At 43.1% G+C, this 22235-nt stretch overlaps 1 protein-coding gene across 11 annotated transcripts in view; it reads right to left on the reverse strand.

Annotated features, from left to right (window-relative positions):
• RREB1 (ras responsive element binding protein 1) overlaps nucleotides 1–22235 on the reverse strand; it is a 122431-nt gene that overhangs the window by 74158 nt on the left and 26038 nt on the right. For 2 of the 11 annotated variants that reach the window (XM_071452394.1, XM_071452404.1), the window contains one exon: nucleotides 2740–3112. The exons of 7 other annotated variants lie outside the window; for them this stretch is intronic. In XM_071452394.1, coding sequence (XP_071308495.1) covers nucleotides 2740–2770 — 31 coding nt within the window. In that variant the 5' untranslated portion in view covers nucleotides 2771–3112. Of the gene's footprint in view, nucleotides 1–2739; nucleotides 4152–4354; nucleotides 4424–22235 lie in introns of those variants that run through there. 2 more of the 11 variants (XM_071452414.1, XM_071452389.1) reach the window with 2 other exon arrangements.

Consider the following 22235-nt stretch of genomic DNA (forward strand, 5'->3'; position numbering starts at 1 on the left):
ACTGCATCCATATGCTAGCAAACACAGGCAAGCCCAAGGGGGAGAGCATCAGTTTGCTTATTGCAGAGCTCCCAACTCATCCTTTGCAGCCCAGCCACACTGTCTTTGCAGGAGATGCCAGCGCACGCTCTGCTTGGAGCACTGTACCAGGTAGCTTGCCAAAACAGTTTGTGCTTCACAAGATAACGCGGCAAAATGAGAAAAGAAAAAGTAGAAATTACAGGGATTTAAACCCATTTCCTGGTGGTAGTGTTGTCAACCACTAAGATTTTATCATGAGCCTGTAAAATCTGATGGTGCTACATTACTGCACAAAATCTCAAATTTTTAAAGCCAAAGTTCTAGTTTTTTGATTTTTGGAAAAAGGACAAAAACATTACATGCTCAGCAAAATACAAAAAGCAAACTGAAATGAACAGATTAATTTTAAAGCCTCAAGCTTTTCAGGATAACCATGATCTCAAATGCTCAACCTGTAATTTTTTAACATACAGGGATAGCAACACAGTGTCCCTTCTCTACGTAGTACATTTTGTACTCCAGAAAATATACCTTCTAAAACTAAAATGACTTTTTTAAAGAGAGAAAAAAATTGCAATATCTCAGCATGTTTCTAACATTTTATTTAAAAGCCAACACAGCTGCACTTTAATGTTACTTAAATATGGAAACCTACATCAAATTACCAAACTTGTTTTAAGCAGACTTAACATGCAAATATTTTGAAGATAGAATGATTCAAGAGTTTGAAGCTCTTCTCACTGCTCTTTTCCAGGGAGCATGACTTGCTGACAGGATTAACTACTGCCAGGCTCACGAAGCTGGCAGACAGCTGCCACATGGCAGCCATTTATTACAAAGCTCCACTCCTCTAAAGTTAGGAAAGAGGCAGACCGTTTCATCTGTGTTATCAGCAGGGTTCCTCTGCCCCACAGGCTTTAGTGACTAGGCTTTTTCTAAACAAACACCTCCTTCTCTCCCCCACCTTGTTAACATCATATCTTCCTGTATTCTGTTTCTGGTCAGCACAGAAACTATTCCTCCTATCACATCCTCCAAACAACAAGAACAACAATCTATAACCAAGGTAATTTTAAAAGTTCAGAAACACAAATCATATCCCTACCCTCTTCCCCTGAAATACATTTTTAAATTAGGGAGTTTTAGCTTGAGCTTTTCAGAGGGAAAGCACAGCCCACAGGGAGGAGAGAGAGAGATGCTGGAGCAAATAGACTCAGAAGCATGCTGTACAGCCCTCCCTCTCCCACCCATGCTAGGAGGCACTTGTAATGTCAGCCTCCAGCTGCAATATCCCAAGGGCCTACCCAGCTTTTCATGAGCAAGATAACTGGTAGCACTCCTTCTGAGATTGTATCTTCACGCCAAGCAGACTCTGCAGGCCCACAAGCCAAAGCCAACATCTGCCCCCCACCATAAGAGGCACAAGCAGATCTCAAGCCAACGAACTCCTACAGTGTGCTAAGGACCAGGAACAGATATAAACCAGCTACATAATCTCCATGTGATATTAAGCACAGACAACCATCAGCTGACATTGTCCTGATACTGTGAGCCAGAATTAAAAGATACAAACTAGCGGTTTTAATTTTACAGGGGGTTATTCTAGATATGTATTTGCCACAGATGCTAAAGCACCAAAGATCACTCAGACTGAGGTTTATTGCTTCGTCCAGGTGAGGGAGAAATCCAGCCTTCAGAAAAATAGCTCTCTCCCACCACCTATGAACAAGGTGCCACAGGTTTTGTGAGCACACCCACTGGCTTACACCCACTGGCCAGTAGCCTTTGGGCTTGTTTACAGAGCTCTAAATTCTGAAATAAAAGGTTTCTTTCTTGGTTTAGTTAGGTAAATTAATTACAACAATAGATAGTGCTGGCAAGACTCTCCAAGCTGGGATTCACACAGGAAAGCCACTTAAAAAATTTTAAACAGCAGAGCTACTTGCCAGTGGTACTCTTCAGTATGAGTTTTCTTTCTATTTTGAAGTAGATGCAGTGCAAGTAACCTGTGGGAGGTGCTTCCAGCACACTGACAAAATGAAACAGCATCTGTTCATCAAAATGAATGTGCAACACACATGCAAAGAAAGGGCACAGGGATCTTGTTCATCAATTTCTCATGGAATTCAGAAGTCACCCAGCTTTATCAGAGAGTACAAGAAGCCTTCTCAGGAACAATATATCTCTATCTGACCTGAAAAAATATGTGTTTTCAAAACAAGAACTGCATACACACACAAATCCCCCTTCATCCACAACCATATCCAGCTGCTGACCTTCTGAGTTCCTTGTACTATAGTCTATGCTCTGGGACTTTAAAAGCCTAGCAGGCATTTCTAAAGGATTTCACAAAGTACACTGGCCTGGCCTTGTAAAAGCTCATGAGGAATCCATGAAGGTCATCGTGCAGCTTAGACAGTCTGCAAACAGCATAATCCACGTGCTGGTGAGGTAAGAAATGACCAAAGTCGGGCGGATAGGCCTGAAGACTTCTGCAAGGAATGTTTCCTCCAACAATGCTGTAAACCCTGGAGGAAATGCCTGCTGATCTTCAAAGCCCTTCAGTAGGAACAGCCTTAAGTTTCCTGAACATGAGCATTCTGGTTGCAAGGCCACAATCCTCTTAGGCATACAGAGAAAAACATAAAACCAAAGGAAATAAAAAAAAAAATTAAAATCCACTAAGGTTAATAACTGCAAATAAGCAGCAGGACTGACCCTCTACTTTGCAACGAGCTGTCGGATCCATCCAGCAAAGTTTTGATGTTCCTCGGCACAACAGCCACACGGATCAAGCAGCAGCTTACAATCTCTGCAGCTTTCCTTTTTCTACTCCAGGCAGTCCTCCACACGTGCAGACTCCTGGACAGCAATACTCAGTTGTTCGGACTACGAGGGGATGCTACAGCTGTGGCTGCTGCACAAGGTGTCCACCGTAACTATATCAAGGCCCCTGCAGTGTGCTGCACTGCCAGCAGAATTTTAGGTACAGCCTTCAGTTGCCTGACGGGTTTCACAGGCGACCATGAGTAAAGGGGAGTCTGGACACCTGCACACTGCAAAGAATTGCAGGAAGTTTATTTCAGGAACGCTGGGGAAAAAAAAAAAAAGAACAGACAAAATTGTGAACAGGTTTCTTCAGTAAGTCAAGTTTCAAGTTGCTATTCCTCGAACCAAAAACGTCTGCTGCTAGTACAAAACCACCCTCTCCTTCCAAAAATCCAATTCTACTGCTAGTGCTTCACACTTTTCCATGAAACAGATGATACAGACAATTCTTGAAACAATTCACATATGAAAAGGAAAATTAATTTCCTTCTTCTGACTCCATTGATAAATATTTAACAAAAGCATTAGCCTGAAACAAACTCGTATGAACTATGTACAGGTTCAATCCAATTCTGGATAAAGTAGTAGTTGCAAACAGAGAAAAATGAACAAACAGCAACAAGAATGATCAAGTGGCCTGTGCACCTACCCCAATTTCTGCAGGAGGACAGCAAGAGTCTGCCAGTGGAAACTTGACTAATCACTTTCAAATATGCACATATAGCAAAGCAACATTGAAATATCATCATCAGACCTATGATACTGAAAATCACACTTCTTTTGAGGAGTGATGCTTCCACATTTACATTTTCTCAGGCATATAAACATACACCCCCACACAGCCACCTTCTTTTAATTCTAAGTATGAAACTGCCTTCCTTTAAAATTTTAAGCCAATATACACTATAACAATATTTTTATTTACATCGATCTTGCTAAGGTCACTTAGAATATACAACCAGAAGTGAAAAAAACCTTAAGTATTTTAAAAGAACCGCAAAATTAAAAAAAACCCTGATGTATTATTAATTGATTATGTTATAACTCTTTCAAGGAACAAACTGTTATTTCTACCCAACTGAGAGATTCAATCCTCCAAATTTCACACAAAAATCGTGTTCATTCAGAGCAAAAGTAAAGGACAAAGAAACCTCAACACGAGAACTCATATTTTCACTCAGATGCTAAATAGCAGGAGCTGTTTTCCACTTCCACTTCTTTGCAGTAAGTTTTATATGTCTCATGGAACTCAACCATTCAATACAAAAAGACACAAGAGAAGAATTCAGGCAATCAGCAGCTACCTCAACCTGTACAGCAGACAAGCATGTATTATATATTATGAATGAGTTAAAACAGGAAACTGAAAGGAGAATGCAAGCAAAACCACTAGTTAAATGAATTATTTTTTTACAGTAAGGTAAAAACTTTTCCGAATCTACCCACTCATTTCACACATAGTAACATGCAACTATCATTCTACCAAAAATTAGAAAAGAGTTACCACCAGATTTGTTTCATTCATTTCTTCGTGTGAACTTCAAAATGGGGTTTCTGAAGCTGGAAGATTTTGCCATCCCTATCTAGTAAGAGCTGAAGACAGAAACTGGCCCTTTCCTTATCTCTTAGGGTCTGGCATGCCATGGGGGCTATGAAGGTAGGCACTTTCATAAGCAGAAACATGTTCAGTGTTTTCACACCAAACTTGAAACAATATTCAATATAAATTTGACATAAAAAAATATGAGAGCTTACAGGTTCAAAAGAGTCTCAGTAAATACACCCCTTTAAACTTCCTAAAATCTCCAAACATGGACAATTTCTGATGTAACAAGGTCTTTAAAACAGCAGTAAGCAAGCTCCCTGAAGGGTGGGGTAATTGGGAGGGTTATCACACCTCTGGGGAAGTCACAGGCTCTATCTTGGCAGTGTTTCATCCCCTCATATACCCAGGGGACTGATTAGTTCATGATAAGCAATTAGGCACCCCAGGGAGGACGGTTAACCGTCTTACCAAAACAAAAAGGCTGCACAAATGTAAGTCTCATTAGATTAAAGAAACACTATCTGCAGAACTGCAAATTTGTGTTTATTCCCTTCTACTGGAACTTGCAAGTACTACATTTTGCCTACATATGGCACACACAGATCTCAGAAATCCCAAATTTGAGCACGTACTTGATGCTAAATTGGTAACAAATGCTCTGAAGCTAGTTCTTTCCCAAGACACTAGTGCTGTGATGCAGGAAAAAAGGAGGAGGGACGGAGGGGAGGAATACAGTAAATACTGATTAGAAGATTTGAACTAGCAATCTCATTCAATTAAATTCTCTTCCTCATTGTTAAAATAGTTCCTAACCAAGGATGAGCTGCAGAAAGTGGGTCCTGGAAAGGCTATACATGGCTGAATGCTGATTGAATTTTAGAATGAGACCCCAAGTCAGCAGCAGACCCACCATTACATGCCTTGCTCCCAAAAAAAATGTCTGGGAAGCTCCTGCCTGCTGTGGGGCTTGTGGTGAGGCACCTACGCATATCACAGTCCTACCCATGTTAAATCTTTATCTCTGATGAAGCAGAGGGACAAATTCATCTTTTGCCAACTGATGTAAAAGCTCCAACACACCCCAATATGGCTGTTCCTGACTTACATCAGGCTCAATGTATTTCAAAGTACTTCGATGGCTTAAAATATGAAGGAATGCTTTTCAATTAGGCGACCCCCTGTCCTTTTCTGCTCTTTTATCTTTTTTTAACAGTTTGCCATCCAGTGATAGGAGGGAACCCCAGCTGCATAGCCTGAGCTTTTATCTTCTGCTGACCATGCAACAACACAAAGCTCAGTGCTGGATTTCCTGCTGCTTGCCGAAAGGGGCTGTTCAGCTTGTTTAAATATTACTTGCCTTGGGAGCCTTGGAGTTGTGCCCAAGCACTGTACTGTATCTTCCCAGCATCCATTTCAGCATGTACTTTAAAGGTCTTCAGGTTCCATGTACTATGCTCCCTCTCTGCTACGGGAGGAGTCTCCTGACTCCAGAAAAGAAAAGAAACCCCATTCAACTCCTCCCTCTCTCCCCATTTTCCCCACTAATCCCTCTGCCTCACTCCATTACGTAGGTAACAGAAGTCCACGTTCATCCCAAAAGCATGCAAACACATTAGTCCTGTAAACTGAACCAACTGCAACCAAGGTAAAAGACATTTTGGTACAAAAGGCTACAGCTAGGAAGAAATCAGATGCCATGTGTCCTGTACAGCAAGCTACCAGCGTGCAGTGAGCAAGCAACCAAGAAAGTACAGCAGCAAAAGTGGATTGAGTACAGCAGCCTCCTGCCATACTAAATTTATAGTCTCCACTGGGGATTTTAGAAAAAAAAGAATCTTTTTTCTAAAGGTTGTGTATAACAACCTTCTCTGAATTTGCAAACTTAACATTAAGGCGCTTTCCTTTGCCATCCAGAGCAGTGATGAAAAAACCCCATGGTTTTCACAAAACCAGAAAGGATATTCCAGCCTATAGGAATTCTTTCAGAAGCCCTCCTTTTCACAATTACCGTGCCAACGGGAGGCTGAAGTCTGGCTACAAGGTCAGGAGGAGATAACCTTGGCCAATAGAAATTATTTGCATCAGCCCAAAGGCAGCACCAGGCCACCCATTAAGCAGCCCAGCAGGCCTCACTGTTAACCTGTGAGCAGCCAGAAACAGCTGATAGGAATGGAGAAGCAGGAGGTAAAAATCCAGATTCACAATCTATCCATGAGAGCTGTGGACACAGCCATTCGAATCAGGAAAACTTCAGTAAATACTGTGAGAACTGTCCTGTAAGAAGATGTCTCTCATTTTCCATGGCAGCTGGGATGCAGAAATACATGCACCCCCACAAGCTGATGCAGAATTGCAGGAAACTCAAGGCTAGAAGCGAAAACCTGCTTTTAGTCCGTTCTGCTTTGCCTCAGCCTGCAGCGTACAGACTGATTTAACCTGATGTAAGCCACAGCTGTCATTCAGAAGGACAGACTGCCAGTCCTTACTTTACCCCACAGCTCTGGCCACGTGTTCTCCCTCCGGCCTCATGCCAGTTCTAGAGTTTGAACAACCACATGGTGATCCAGGATCATGGAACAGATCTGAATTGAGATTTGTGTTTGTCTGTGTTTGGTTTTTGTTTGTACTTAAAAATGCACATACATACAGTTTCATCAACAGCCTTCACACATGGGAGCTGAGACATAGTCAAATTACACCCTCTATTTGAGTGAGAGATGAGAGACCTGAGCAAGAATGTTGTCGGTAACTCTACTCCTGCAGTGCTGCAGTACCAGGGAAAGATGAAAAGATGTAGTGGAACGAACCCACAACCGGCTCCATCTCCAGACTCCCTCCTCCCGCTCCCCCCTCCCTCCCTCGTCTCCAACTCAGAGCTCACTTGCAGCATCTCTGCCATAAAAACATCTAAAAATATACCTGAAGTTCAGTTTTCTGATTAATCCCAGTGAAAATAAGTTCACAATAAAATAAACTACCACATTAAAATGTCTCTACCGCACCTCTCCCATGGCATCCCTGGATGAGGAGAGTAACAGAGCAAGAGCAGTCTTGGGCAATGAGCTAGTACTTTTCTGCTTACCTATCCAATTTTTCCTACATCAAGAACTGGGTGTAACTTTTGCACAGTGCTAAGCACAAAACAAACACAACTCGAAAATATCCACCTCCCTTCCCGCACATGGCTGAACTAAGCCTAATTTTAAACTCGTTTGTTTGTTTGTAAACTTTTGTCAATGGCCCTTTCCCCATGCACAAAGACAAAATTTACCCCCTCCAATACCACTCATGCTTCATTAAATCACATCAGCAACAATGCTGAAACAGCCTGCCACCGTGTGCCACATGTACCAACCACAGCTCCAGAGCCACCAGCAAGTAGGGCAAGCAGCTCACCTGGAGTCCCCAGATACTTTAGAAACAATATTTACAAACCTTGGGCCCTTGGATTTAACATACAGCACAGTGGGAATGGTACACATGCTTCCACAGGGGCAGCTCACCTCCTAGAGAGATTGGTGTTTATTGTAAAATGCATCACCTTAAGGGGATAGGATGGGACAGAAGTAGAGAAAAGAAACCAAAGCTGCAGAGGGACAGGACGTGTTGCCCCTGAGCATGTCCTCAGGCACTGCTAGCTCACATTGCTGGCACCATCTGATCTCTCAAAGCTAAACATGGAATGTAGGTAGCAAGTCATAACGCTGTGCAGGCCTGGAGACGTGACCCATCAGCTGTTTCTGCATTATAATTATTGCACTGGGGCACAGTAGGACCCAAAGTTTGCCTGGGCAGATTTCTGCAAAGTTCTGGCTTGTTAGAAATGACAAGAAAGGTCACATGCTGCTTTCAGATTTGTGATTACAGTCACTTTTCTGCAGGACTGGCATTCCCTGTTTAAAATCCTCAGTCTGCAAGAGAAGTGGAAGGCCCAGAACTGTTTCATGTTATTCAAAACTGCATTAAGAAGTGAGATTGTACAGAACTGTGATCTCCCTCACCCCCCTTCATAAGACAGCCAGAAGTTTCTCACAGATGCAGTGAAGCAGCAACTCCTGAATCACGGTTCTCTGCATTTCTCAGCTGATCTTGGTCATTTCCCCTTCAGGCTACTCCTGCTCCCAGGCTTTCTCTCACTCTCTTTTTATTTTTAAAGTTTCTGTTACTAATAAAAAAATTATTGCAATACCATCATTTCCTTGTATTATCATATTCTCTAGTGAACTGATTAATTCTCAGAGTGATCCTGACCCTCAGCTCCCACTGGGCCTCAAGTGATGCAAAAGGCTTCTTTCAGATTCTCCTCCATTTTATTTTTGTCCCAACATGCACAGGACTCAGTTTTGCAACTCTAGACTTAAAATGCAAGTATCTTCGCTTTCAGGAAATCTGATTGTTTCTATAACAAGCTCACAATTAAGCAAAGCTCAAAGAGTACAAGTCAGTAAGGAAATTATTTTATCCAATATACATTCAATACATTGTACTGTCCAGACTTTGCTCTGTAAGTAAACTTTAAATTATTAAGAGCCCAGTTTTGTCAGGCAGTGACATGAAGTTTAGTGCAACAGGTAATGGAGAAGCCTTTAACAAACCTGTAGAAGGACAACAAAAGCCTACAGCAGTACACAACTGCAGCATTTCTGTTACACAAAACACAGCAGACACTGCAAATCTGGGTAGCACAGCCCTTTCCAAGTGACTGCCTTTAGAAGATTTGCAGACTGGAGGGATGCTTTCAAGGAGGCCACCTTCAGCTACATCAAGCTTCCTGTTTGACACCATGTGGACTCACCCTGCCCTCCCACCTATCCCTCAACCAAATAAAATAAAAATCTTAGCACTATTAGTGTATTTCCCAACCAAGATGCACTCAAAGCAAAATCACTGTGAGGGCCAAACACTACAGGGATATTGCCCGAACTTCTAAGGCGCTATTTTTTGCAAGAGCAGAGAGGTATTGGGATGCCAGGTGGTCAATGGGGAGATGGACACCAGGAAGACATCAGTAAGTGATGAACAAGTCTGTAGGTCAGAAAAGGCCACTTGAGGTTAAGAGACCAAAAGCTCTGTTAGCACAAGAAGAGCACCCATCTCTAAGAAACTACTTTCTCTTACTCTCCCCATCCCCTCCCTGATACCCTTCTCCCTACTGTAACTCAGAACAGCAAGGCAAGTGATGTCTAACCATGCACCAGAAGAACTGGCTAATACATTGTCACCCAGCATGAACCAAAACCACCATTGAACCCTGCTAGTGGTTTACTGCAAATTTTTGCTTTACTGACGGCATTACACTGCCAAGGGTTCCCTTGTCTTTGCACACACACTGCCCTCTCACAAACGCCAAATCTGCTCAAACCCAGATTTACAAATACACGCACAGATATTCTACACATCTGCTTCCACCTGGTGGATTACCAGAGATGGAGACTGCAGCATTTTTTAAACAAACGTGTAAACCCACCTCTAAAATTAGTTGCATGGTAATTCTGTGGGCTAGTGGAGAGGGGCAGAGAGGTCAGGCTCAGGGGCAAGGGAGAAGTTTGCAAGAAATGGAATAAGAATCACTGAACTGTTTAAACCATTTTTCAATTCAGTTTTTCCCTCTTGGAAAACAAACAAAAAAGGGATTTTCTTTCATCTTGAGGAGTTCTTTAAAACAGAAGAGGATAGAACTATTCAATATTGCTCTGGGGTGCTTAACATGAATAAATAACTTCAATCAAGTGTCTCGTTAAAGAACTTAAAATTCTCTTTCCACAGTCCCCCCTTCCATAATCAAGCAAAAAAATATATATTTTACATATACCTGATATATAATCAAAACAAACCCATAAAGTAATTTATTCCTAGCCATAACTACAGAAAGCAGGGGTTCTTTTAACACTTTAGCAAAGCAAATGAGAAATGACAGGGAGTATACTGAGAAACTTTCTGTTGTAAATTCTTTCATGTCTGGTTTCTAAAAATTTTCTTGCCATGATACCTGCAAATGCAGCTTTGCAGTAACTTCCAGTTCCATTTTCATACACGTATTTTTAAATATAGCAGCAGCCTTTGCCCTGTGTATTGACCACCAGGGGTATTTCATTCTCTCTGGTCAAGGTTTGCAGGAAAGCTGACTGGAGATCCTAGAGGTGTGGCACATTTCTTTTTTGCTCTAAATACTTCTGACTGGAAGCAAAGGTAAGTATCACTCCAGCCTCAATCTGTTTCCCTCTTGCACCCATAGCAGGTTAGTAAGATACAGTCAACAGGCTACTGCAAATTACATTTAAGGGCTCATTACAAATCAAGGCCTCAGTCTTGCTAATGAACTGATACTAATAGGTTCATTCTGTGGAGGAGAACCATTAGCTTCAGTAGTGGTCCCTAAATCAGGAAATTTGTTTACATCACACGCACAAGTATTTACAATCTTCTGGGCCCTTGTTTTTATTTAGGAGACCAGTGGTGTTTGGCAAGGAGTGCAAATCTTGTCCAACAACTTTCAAGCTACCCTTACTCCACATGGAGCAGAAGTGCCTACAGAGTAAAGCACTTTCACAAGAACAGTGTTTTCATCTTACACTAATCCCTCTACCAGGAATTCTATACCTGTACCTGTACATCACAGTGCAAGAGAAACAATCACACATTCCCCACATATGTTTTGCACCTGAAAGAGTGGACAAATACAGAGATATATGTACAACATCATTAAAGTGCTTACTCAACATGTGGGACTAGGTTACCAAGTTCAGTCTTTACAGAGCTGAAATTACCTACTCTGCACGCAAGACAAACATGGGGATGCTTGGTTTCCACTGGATCATGCACAGCCCCTTTTACTTCCGAATTACAAAAGACATTAGGACCAGACCACACTGGAGAAATCACCATTGCTGTTATCAGCGATGATAACAAAAAACTTATTCAATTGATGGCTACAATTCCAATCTCCCACCCACTTTGTCTTTCTCAAATCTCAATGCCCCAGCATTATAGCTTTGAGAACTTGAAGAACAGGTCAATGTTTTTCCCCTTTGTTAGGGATTCAAAGTTTGCTGTTGTTTTTTTTCTATTTTCTATGAAAAAGGGGAACATGAAAGTAATTCAAAGCCTGAAGTCACTTTTCTCTCATCTTTATTCTCAGAAATGGCTGAAGAAATTTTTTTTACTACTTACTTTTCTTTCAAAAGCAAATGTGGCCTGAAGCTAAACACCTGACATGCAGTGTTTAAGCACAAATGGTTAAAGCTCTGTAGAGCCACATGCAAGAGAAAACAGGGGCAGTAATAAAGCTGCCTGGTGATCTCCAATTGGAAATCCTCCTGGCAGCCCAGATTCTGACTGAACTTACTGACATTCTCTCTCCATTCCTCTCCCTGATGACTCTCTCACTACACCTGGAAATTTGAAAGCTGACTAAGCTCCCTGAAAACTGGTCTGGTTAGCCCCAGTCACCCCTGCTCCAAAATGGTGAAAGCAGACAGTGTGATATCTCAGCAGATGAGGTCTGAGACTAAACTGGTGGATTTGGCAGCAAACATTAAAGGTACCTTCTTTTCTCGAGTTCAGTTGCTGTCATGGACCCTCATTCTAAAAGTCAAGAGAGATTTTCAATGTGTTTTTGGGCTTGCTGACTTTAAGCCCACAGGATAAACTCCACTTGAGATTGTTCACAACTCAGAAAATGTTTGGAGAAAGGAAGCAGAAAAAAGCTTAAATTCTCTCACAGTCACATAAGCCCAAGAGCCACAACCTTAACACCACCAGTTTCCCATCTCAGTAAGTGTCTTGCAATACTTGTTTTTGTAATCGTTTTCCATGCTGTCTACACAAAAAAAGTACCTCAGAAGCCAGAATAACTACATTCCTCAAACATGGACCCTTTCCAGACTCACCCCAAACCTTTCTGTGCTTAAGGTCCTATACACACATGAACACACAGCTCATTTACAGGCCCAGCAGTTAAATCACCTTCAAGTCGCCCTAATTTTGAGGCTGAACACTTCCTAAACTTGTGCATCCCTGACGGCTGTCTGAGGGAAGGCAGGCTGCCTCCTGCTTCCTCTGCATTCCCTGCTGGCAGGGCAGGACTGCAGCGCGGCCTATCCGTGCTGCTGTGCCCTAACCACGCCGCTGTGTCCCTGCGCACACGGGGGCCATCACAGCCCCCGCTGCGTACACAGATCCCTTCTTCACGAGAAATTCAGTGACAAACTGCCTGCTTTCCAGTTTTTCCTTTTCAACTCTTTTTTCTTTTTTAGGACAAAGACACCTCCTCACCCTCATTTCCTCATCACCTCTGCTCAGAAAGCTGGAGGCTCACTGATCCCACAGTAGACGGCAAGGCCTTTGAATGAGTGTCTGTTAGGTAATGTTCAGACACGGCACACATCACAAACTCTCTTCCAGAAACTTTAATATCCAAAATGCAAATGGCTCCACCCATCACCTTGAATGCTGCCAGGCAGTAAAAACACTAATAAAAGAAGTCCCAGTAGGAGAAGTCTCTGGCTACCTGCCTGGGGTCTGATGACTGCCTTGAGAGGAAAGGATGTGATCCAGCCACCACTGGTGGTTGCTTCCTTCAGATCCTCCAGCAGGTCCTGCCCTACAGACCAGGCCCTGTGTTCAGCTCTCCTGGGTTCCTACATTTCTCAGGCATAACAAACAGTAATGGCAGAACACCAGTAAGAGCCACCCCAACTCAACAGTGACCATGTCCTCGTATCACCCTGCCGCGATGCCACAGACATCCTGGGGCTCAACACTACCAACTCGGAAGTACATCCTCTCTGACTACGTCAAAACAAACCCCGTTTTGGAAAGGTTTTTAAGAAGAAAAAGTCATAGTCCTAATTTTTGTGCAAGGAACAAACCCTGCAATACTTGCCTTGTGTGCTTCAGGCCCTGAAAGCTGCCAGAAACAGCTGAAGGATGGAGGGAGAAGGAAGATTTTTGTGATGAATTCTCTTTTCAGGAAGTTTTAGAAATAACTGTACAATCACGCAGATGCAATGCATTCCTCAAATAAGGATGAAAACTCAGAACAGGAACTATTTTAAAAATCACTATGGCTTTAGGTTTTATAGTAATTTACTGGCTTGACTGCAAAGGATAAATGGTCTCCTGTAATAGAAAAATACTTTTCAACTTCAATATATAATTAACACCAGAATTGGTAGCTTTACATCTTTCCTATGTATTTGTATCATAGACTCTATGGCACAAACACAAGGATGCCTACCTGTAAGGTTCATAACCACACCTCTGCATTAAAAAGATTACTGAGCAGTCTAACAAAAGGGTGTTTACTTTTAGTGCACCCTGATTCTGTATCACTCAGCCCATTTGCAATCTGTAACACTGATATCACTCAACTGATATTTACTGATATTTGAAGACAAAGGGACCATGTTTCTCCCTCAACCAGATTTAATAAATCCACAAAAGTAAAAACAAAACAAGTCAAGAGACAGGAGAATCAGGCCTTTGGGATGCTATACTACTGCCTTCAGTGTGGCTAATTTTGATGAGCTTGTTGAAGCACAGCCTTTAGCCAAGTGCTTTTTCATACAAACATCCACAGCTCAGAGACGATTAATCACCATTTATTACTCACCTTCTGGCAACACCCACTCTAAGCTAGGCACCATCCAGACACATTAAGACAGACAGTCCCAGTCTGAAGGCTTTGTGGTAAAAGAAAGCCATTTCCGAGCCCCGATGCTGATGCAGAGATATTTACAGACCCCCCTGGTACTCAGCACAGCTACTGGATCTGCCAGAATAAAGGTGCTGGCAGGAACGCTTAATCACAAATATCAATCTTTCAAAAAGGGACAAGGTACGTATGAAATACATTGGCTATACCTACTTTTCAGTACCTGTCAACTGCTACTGGTGTACAAGTAAGCCTCGTGAAAGGATTTTGCTGAAGAAAGAGAGTGAATCTTCATCGATTTATCTATGAGAGCCCCTCACTTGGTACAGGAAAGTAGTTATTCTGTTCTTCTGCAGCATTAGTAACTTCTCAAACAAAGAAGCCTGATTGAGGCAGACAGTGAGGGGCTTATCAGCTTAGGAAATGGGAAGGATGGTCCAATTAACTGCCAAGCAGTCAGACATAATTCACTCTGACCAGGCCAATGAGAGACGAGTCCCAGAAATGCATGTCCTGTTCATTTATGTAACACCCAAACATTCCCCCCTGCAAAGGCTTCCCTTCTGGAAGCACTGCCTAAATAAGGAGCAAGCCTCTATAAGAAAATCCACCTGTATGAGCATCCATAATGAGCATCCAAATCCACCTGATTAAGCAACCATCTCAGTGGTACAGGAGGCATTGCTAGTCACCACACTGCTGAACTCAGGCACTAACAGGCATCACTAAGCAGACAGCCAGAAGGCTCTGTGCAAGGTTACCTGGGGTCCACACCACTGCGCTGTCTTCTCACACATCAACAAACAACAAGATGTAGAAGGCACAAAAAAGAAAAACCCCACCCTGGTGTAGGTAGGAAGGATTCAATATCATTTTCCTGAGCTACTTCTGCCTAGCACAGAAATAGCCAGATGTTATTGAAGTAATTTTACAACGTTAAAAACAAACAAACAAAAAAACCTGAAGGCAAACTGTATGTAAGACCTGATTAGCTGTGAATCCAGCCACAGTGCTGCTCTTCGTGCCCTCTGCCATGCTTAGTACCCTGCTAGCACAGGGTAAACAGAAAGAAGGCCAAGAGAAAGAGTTAAGGGGAGAAATTCTACAAAAGATGCTAGAATGAAAAGAGAGAGTTCTCAGTTAACCAAAGCTTTAACTTGGGATCCATAACCTAGGATGAAGCAGGCATTTAAAGTTGAGAGAGGAGAAAAAAGAAAAAAAACCCCATGTCCCCAAAAAACTGATTGGTAAACACAAACATCTGATGTTTAGGGGAAGCGTGGAACCTTTATTGTGCAAAAAAATGCACATGTGGGATCTGGTCCATTCTCTGATACGTTACCTTGTTTTTGTGTAATCCTCTCCATTTTTAAGTGCCAGACTTAAGACTGCCACAGTCAGAAAAGCATGCCATGAGCAGGAGAGTAAAAAAACCGAGTTGTGTGGAATATTTATGTTACATATGGCAACATCCTATTTGTCAGGCAGTTACCAGGAGCTAAGGAATCTGTGTGGTACCAGCAAATTTGCCTTGCAGCAGGGTGTTAGAGCAAGCACAAAACAGACTATATATGGTATGTTTACTGAATGATTAGGCATAAACATGTTACAGAAGAAATGATGTCTTGTATTAGATGCTGGGCTTCCTGCTGCAAGGCAAGCCATCCTGCTCAGAAAGCAGTCTCACATATTCCTCATCTGCTTCTGGCTGAGAGCGCCAGTGAAACCTCTAGAAAACAGGAACAGGTTATGTGGCAAGTAATGATTAACTATGTGGAGGATCAGCCCTCTAAGCTCCACCCGCCAGCATTCCCTGTCTCCTTGCTGCTCTTCCTCCCCCACTGCTTTTCAGCTGGGACTGTTTGCAGGGGAAGCGGAGCCAGTGGAGGGGATGAAGGCACTCACAGGCACATGCCGCACTGAGCGCTGCCTCTGCCACAGGATGACGGGCACGGACAAGTGCACCCTCTCTTTCTTAAGAAACAGCTGGCAGCAGGCGAGCGAGCACTGCAACCATCCATCCGCCTGCCCCACGTCCAAACCCAGCTGGCACAGGACTATTTCATAAGGGGGAGGAGGGGGGAAAATCCTGAAAGGGTAGAGGGAGGAGGGTGTACTGAAGATGCCTTAAAGCGCAGAAGAAGGTTCGTATCTGGCTTCTGCGTCCTGCCTAACCTGTTTTGTGGCATGTTCCGGTTAACTCTCCTTTTGGTCGAGGTTGTTCGTTGTTTTTCTTTTGGCATCCAAAGCCAAGCTGCAGCCCCTTCTCTCCTCTGACTCCTTTCACGCTCCATCACACTCCAGTACAAACATGGGCACACAGAACGTAGATGCCAGAAAACAAAATGCTGAGTTCATCATAGACTGAAACTAGATGCAGAGTTTCTTCACTGGAGGGAACTGGATCTTCCTTGTCTACTCACCAGGACCATCAGCCCTCAGGTGCCAGATTTCTCACCTTCATCACTGCTTTTTGACATTAGCAACTCATCAAAAAAACTTTTAACTACACAAAGTGGTAAGGGGGTGGAAAAACAAAGGGCAAAAAAGTCCCAAACCTCAAAACACACACCTGGAAGACTGCGTGCCACACAAATCTAAGCAAAGTGCAGTGTGGGAGCAGCAGCGGTGATCACAGCACCAGGACATACCATCACCACCACAGCAGATTGATGCCTTCACTGTGTACAGTATTCACAGGGTTAATGAGCAGCCCAAAGATGAGAAATAAACCTGCTGATCAACAAAAGCATCAAGTCCAAGCAGTGCTGGGTGGTTTCTGACAGGATCAGTAACAAGTGACAAGAATTTGGTGGTGGTTCAGTAGTTCATTTTAAGCAGCAGATACATTAATCATGGGAATGCAGTAACAAAAGAATCAGGAGCAAAAGCATGCTTCAGAAAGGAGGACCCCCTAAAAGCTCAGCAGCACACACATACTCCTCTGTCATGTGCTAAATAAACTTAGAGAAGCCAGCAAAGAAGAAAGATTATTCCATGACCTCCAGAGCACAGCAAATCCCTCAGAGCAATGAGTGCTAGGCATCAGAAACTTCCTGGTTTCCAGGCCGTTGTTTCACATGTTTTCTGGGGAGTTTGCATGCTGTGGGAAAGATTCCCAAGTACACTGAAAGCAAGCCTGAAACATCCCCTTCCACTCCCACAGCAAGTATGCAGTCCATAAAAGATTAAAATGTTGGAAACATATGCTTGAGCAAAGATTCCTCTTTTTTTAAAAAAAACACATCAACCATTTAGCAGTTGATGCATTTATCAAAATATTTTGCCATCCCTTTTTTAAGACAGCAAGGTGGGGGGCAGGGAGATGGAGCAAACAAGCAAGAGCATGTGAGACATGTGCAATCTGAAACCTGAACACCGTTTTACAGATGTATTTACTATCCTGCTTTTCTTTGGGGGCTTTTCAGGCCAGGGAGGCTTTTGTCTCTGTGCTATATGCCAGCCAGCTCATAACAAATGAACAATCACAGAGTAAGCAGATCTGGCTCCTTCTCTGAATCTACTGGGATGCTGAGGCATGAAGATGGGCTTGAAAAAACTGTTCGACTATGAGCCTGATCAACCCCTTTGGTCACGCGAGCGCCTGAAGTCTGGTACAATTATTAACTGTGCTGCAGTCACATGAAAGAGAACAAGCTTCCCCCTCCCACCCTCATCCCACGGGTAACATTATGTGGGCAGTAAATATATGAAGGAACATGGTGAGGCTGGGGGGTATATGTAGAAGCCTCCACAGAAAGGAGGTTTCATAGATGTGCATTTTAATATTTCTTTTTGGTGGACAAATTATGGACATTACAGGCAAGCCTGACTGATGCCCAGACACGTTTGGGTACCCAAAGGAGAGTGAAGTGGGGAATCCTAATCTCTACTCAGTGGTGCCTTCATTCAAGAGGGAAAATCATAGGTGTTTCCAATTTTCCCCATTTCTTAAACACCATGATGATGGAGCATGGAAAATATTTTTACTAAAGCACAAATGAGTAATTTCTCAACTGGTGGGCTTGCTTTTGAGGTGTTCTTATTTGTTGGAGGGGATTCAACAGGTATGAGAGAAGAGAGATGGGAAAAAGAGAGTACTGTGCTTCTAAAGAGAAACTCTTGGCATTGGGACAAATGAGGCAGGCAGTGTTGACTAAAACCCTAAGCTGTGATTCAGCTGTTGGGACCAGAGTCTCATGGAACCTCCCTTCCTTACAGCTTGCACTCACATAACTAAGAATGGAGATGGCACTTTCCAAAAGCTGCTTTCCAGGACCGAGAGGGAAATGACAGAGAAAGAGCATTCAATCAGCACAGTACCCAACTACAACTAACCCCCAACTCATGCACGTCTCAGACTGCCAGAGGGCTGCTGTGGCACTATTTTAGCTGTGAACCAAACATCACAGGTGTGTGCACGCTGTAGAAAACTGAGCTCAGAAACCCCGGTTGGGATGGAAGCTGTGCCTGGCGTATGCGCAGCCCCCTCCGGCCTCCCCCTCCCCTGCAGAGCAGCCCCTCCTGCACAGCATTTCAGCTGAAAACAGTAAATTCTGCTGACCTCAGAAGGGGGGTAAGCAGGGCAGGTGGTGAGAAAGAGAGCCAGGTTTGGCATAAGATGACATTTCCTAGACATAATTAAAAATATAAAGCGCAGCGCATCTTTAAGTGGTTCCACCTATACAGTCACTAGCCCTGTGACACTGAACAAGAAAAGGTAGTGGTGGGGGAGATAAACAGCGGGTTGATGACAAACAATAAAACATGAATGAGCACATCCTCTTTCAAAGTGCCACATGTAATTTCTGTTTAGTTATAATTATGTCCTCAACAAAACAACTACATTTGTAATATTATACCATGCATCCATTTTATAAAATATTTTAAAATATGCTTTTGCCTTGGCCTGCCTACACAAAATAATGAAGAAATATCACTCATCAAGAGCTCCGTAAGAAAAATAAGCCTTAAAATAGCATGATACACTTGCTGAGTAACACGTATTTCTGCAAAACTCCTGTTCTTTATATATTTTGCATCTGAAAACTGCAAGTCTCACACACGCACACACAAAAGACAGACAGACTGCTGCTGTGGACAAAATGGTGCCATTTAATACAAAAATCTGGTTTATGCATAGCCTGGCTGTAGTGCATGCTGGGCCCAAGCAGAGTGGGATGCAGCCAGTTATATCGAACAGTTGTGCCCTCAGCAACAAATGGTGCATTCATAAAACTGGAAAAGCCTCTGTCTAGGGGATCGCAGCTCTGCAAAGGAAACAATCGCTTGCTGACATTTCTGAGGGAGGATATGGCCAAAAGAGGTTGAGGGGGAGAAGTATGATCTACAGGAAAGTTATGTTCAGATGAAATACCAAAATGTAAGGGAAGAAAACCCAAATCTACCACTGAGCTCCCTTTGCAGTCTCCCTCCATTAGCTAGTCTCTAACAAAAGAGCAAGGCCACCTGAAAAGACATGTGGTTAGAAAACACTTGGCCAGTCAAGAGTATAGAAGAAAAAGAAGAAAAGAAAAAGCTTTCTTGTAGAATGCTGGCCCATGAAGAAGCGACAGCCATCATGCAGGCTGCACTACACAAAGCTGCATGTGACAGGCAGTTTCTCACAAGTTTCTTACCCTTGCCTTTATTAGCTATGCCACCTCCACACTGGTAACTAAAAGCCAACATCTGGTGCTAGCTAAATGTCACCACAGACAATCCCTTTAATAAAAATTTAAAGAGTCTGAATCCCAACAAGGAAATCATTAGTGCTTTGAATGTAAGACCCTATGCAAGTGCTTCAAGACTGGAAAAAATCCTGGCTTTTAAGCTGCCCAGAGCAGTGACTTTGGTGTGCACTAAGCCCCTTCTCCAGGCCCCTTGCCACCTCACTCTGGGGATGTTCAATTCACAGCTTCTGACCCATGTGTAGCCCATCTGGACAGTTCAGCTGGACAGCACCCTGTGCTGGGAAGCCCGAACAGATCTACGGATGTCCAGGTCTTGCTGCAGAATGAGAACATGCTGTCCAGTCTGCCCTTGGCTGAGGGAGCTCTGGCTCCTGAAGCTGAAATGCCAGACACTGCAATCAGCCCCAAACACACCTGACATCTCTGAAAGCAACTCTGACCTGTCCCTAAGATGCACGAGACACCCATGCAAGTCTATGCAAAAGTGCTCCCTTTGGAGATAAGCAGCTAAGCAGCATGGCTTATTAATGAATACCTGTCACCTGCTCCCTTCTACTGAGCTAAGCAATAAAGCAAAAAAAACCCACATCATACACCATAACTGAAGTTCAGTGGGAGAGTCAGTGGCAGTTCCTGTAAGACACCAAAAGAATTACGTCCCACCCGCACATTGACAGGAAATAAGAAACAACTCTCCCCAACCACTCCTGGCTGCCCTGAGGCTGTGCACCTTATTTCCTCATGGCACCCATGTAGCATAGAGGTCTCATATCTCGCCCAGTAGAAGTTTTCTCCTAAAAATTTATCTCAACAGTTTGGGAGAACTGACACTTCCACAGCCAAGGCAAACCCAGCTGAAGGAGAGATGACAAAAATTTTGTGTCTGACAGAATGAGTCCCTCCATTGTATTATCAAGAGAGTGTGTGTTTTAAGACATTATTAATAGAGTCCTCTGGCACTGAAGCCTTTGCAAGGGTATCTAAAAAGGGGATGCACGTAACTCTTCCTATCCCCAGTGCACCTAATGGTCTTCTGAGAGCCTATTATGAAACCATTTCAGAGGTGAACAGGACTGTGGTCCCACAGACTGACAGTAAAAGTATTTTTCCACTGAGGTTTAAAAAAACCCAAGCAAGAAAGCAAGCAACCAACCAAAAAAACGCAAAACAGGATGAGTGGTTCTTCAAGAGAGAGACAGCCATTCCTGCACCTCTGTGCCAAAGCAGCCAAATCCTGCAGGTCCACTGGAGTTGAGGAATAAACACTGGGAGCATGCACAGCAAGCTACAGTGCTGTGAACTGAGCCGCAGCTATTAAGGTACTGGAGAATGAACAGTAATGCTTCTGCTTACCAGCTGTGCACTGCAAATGACTGCTTTTGCAAGAAAGTTTGCACTGTAGTTGCATAAATAATTTCAATAAAACTGTAGAAAAAGCCACTTCATTAATGCCAGTTATCAGCTGGAGACCTACAGCAAATACAAAACTGCAAAAGTTTTTACAGATGCATCAAAGCAATCTAAAAACTGTCTGACTTTACTCGGTCAGTTTCCAGGCAACACAAAAGTCTACACATACATGTAATGTTTTGTACATGCTCCCATGAAAGCTGCCCTCGGCATTCTAGAATTAAAGTGGCACACATGATTTGGTTTTCCTCCATAGGCTTTACAAAAGCTTCTAATACAACACATGATCAATTTACTAGGAAATTGTTAGTTTTTCATTTGGAGAAGGCAACAAACTGGGAAACTGTGGGAGAACATCAACAGAGCTGAAAAGAAAATTACATCCCAGCCTCCTGAAAAACTTTAATATAAAGCTCTTTAGGAAGTCTCTGAATAAGGGATGAACAAAGATGTAATTCATTTGAGAAATGTCCTTCCTTTGAACACTGAATCACAAAATACAAGTCTCCGCATCACCTTGCAAAAGAAAAAGGAAAAATAAATCCTGCCTGAAATGTGTCACTTTTTTGCTACTGTTTACACTGTTTGTTTGTAGTGGTTTTGTAAAATCCCACAGATATTTCAGACCGAAACCACAGTCCGTATTTTATATTTAGATGAACTATGGCATCTTTCAAGAAGCTGTAATGGCAAGCCTGCATGTAAAGCTGTCCCAGTGCCTGCCTTGGGACCATGCAGCCATTGCAGAAGGAAGGACATGGGCCACCACTGCAGCCCTGCTGGTGACCCTCCTCCATGTGCTGGCCCAGCCACCCCACAGCTCAGCTCCAGCAGGATGCGAGAGTGAGTCCTTGCACCTCCCATGACAAGGGATGGTTTTGAGTAGGATGGCTAATGTCTGTAGGTAAAATTTAAAAACAACAAAAAAGTCTCTTCCTTTCTTTCTTTTACTTCCCATCTGATCCAGGTGGGACAAACAGGATGGAATTTGCCTCTCGTGCTGATGCTTCCAGTATCAGCCCTGATTTGAATCAATAAAACGCAGTAGGGAAAGGAGCCTGAAGGTTTCTAACCGGGTGTG

Source organism: Agelaius tricolor, unplaced genomic scaffold (assembly GCF_023055355.1).
Source record: "Agelaius tricolor isolate 1412-34295 unplaced genomic scaffold, bAgeTri1.0.p SCAF_2, whole genome shotgun sequence".
Classification (NCBI taxonomy): Eukaryota; Metazoa; Chordata; class Aves; order Passeriformes; family Icteridae; genus Agelaius; species Agelaius tricolor.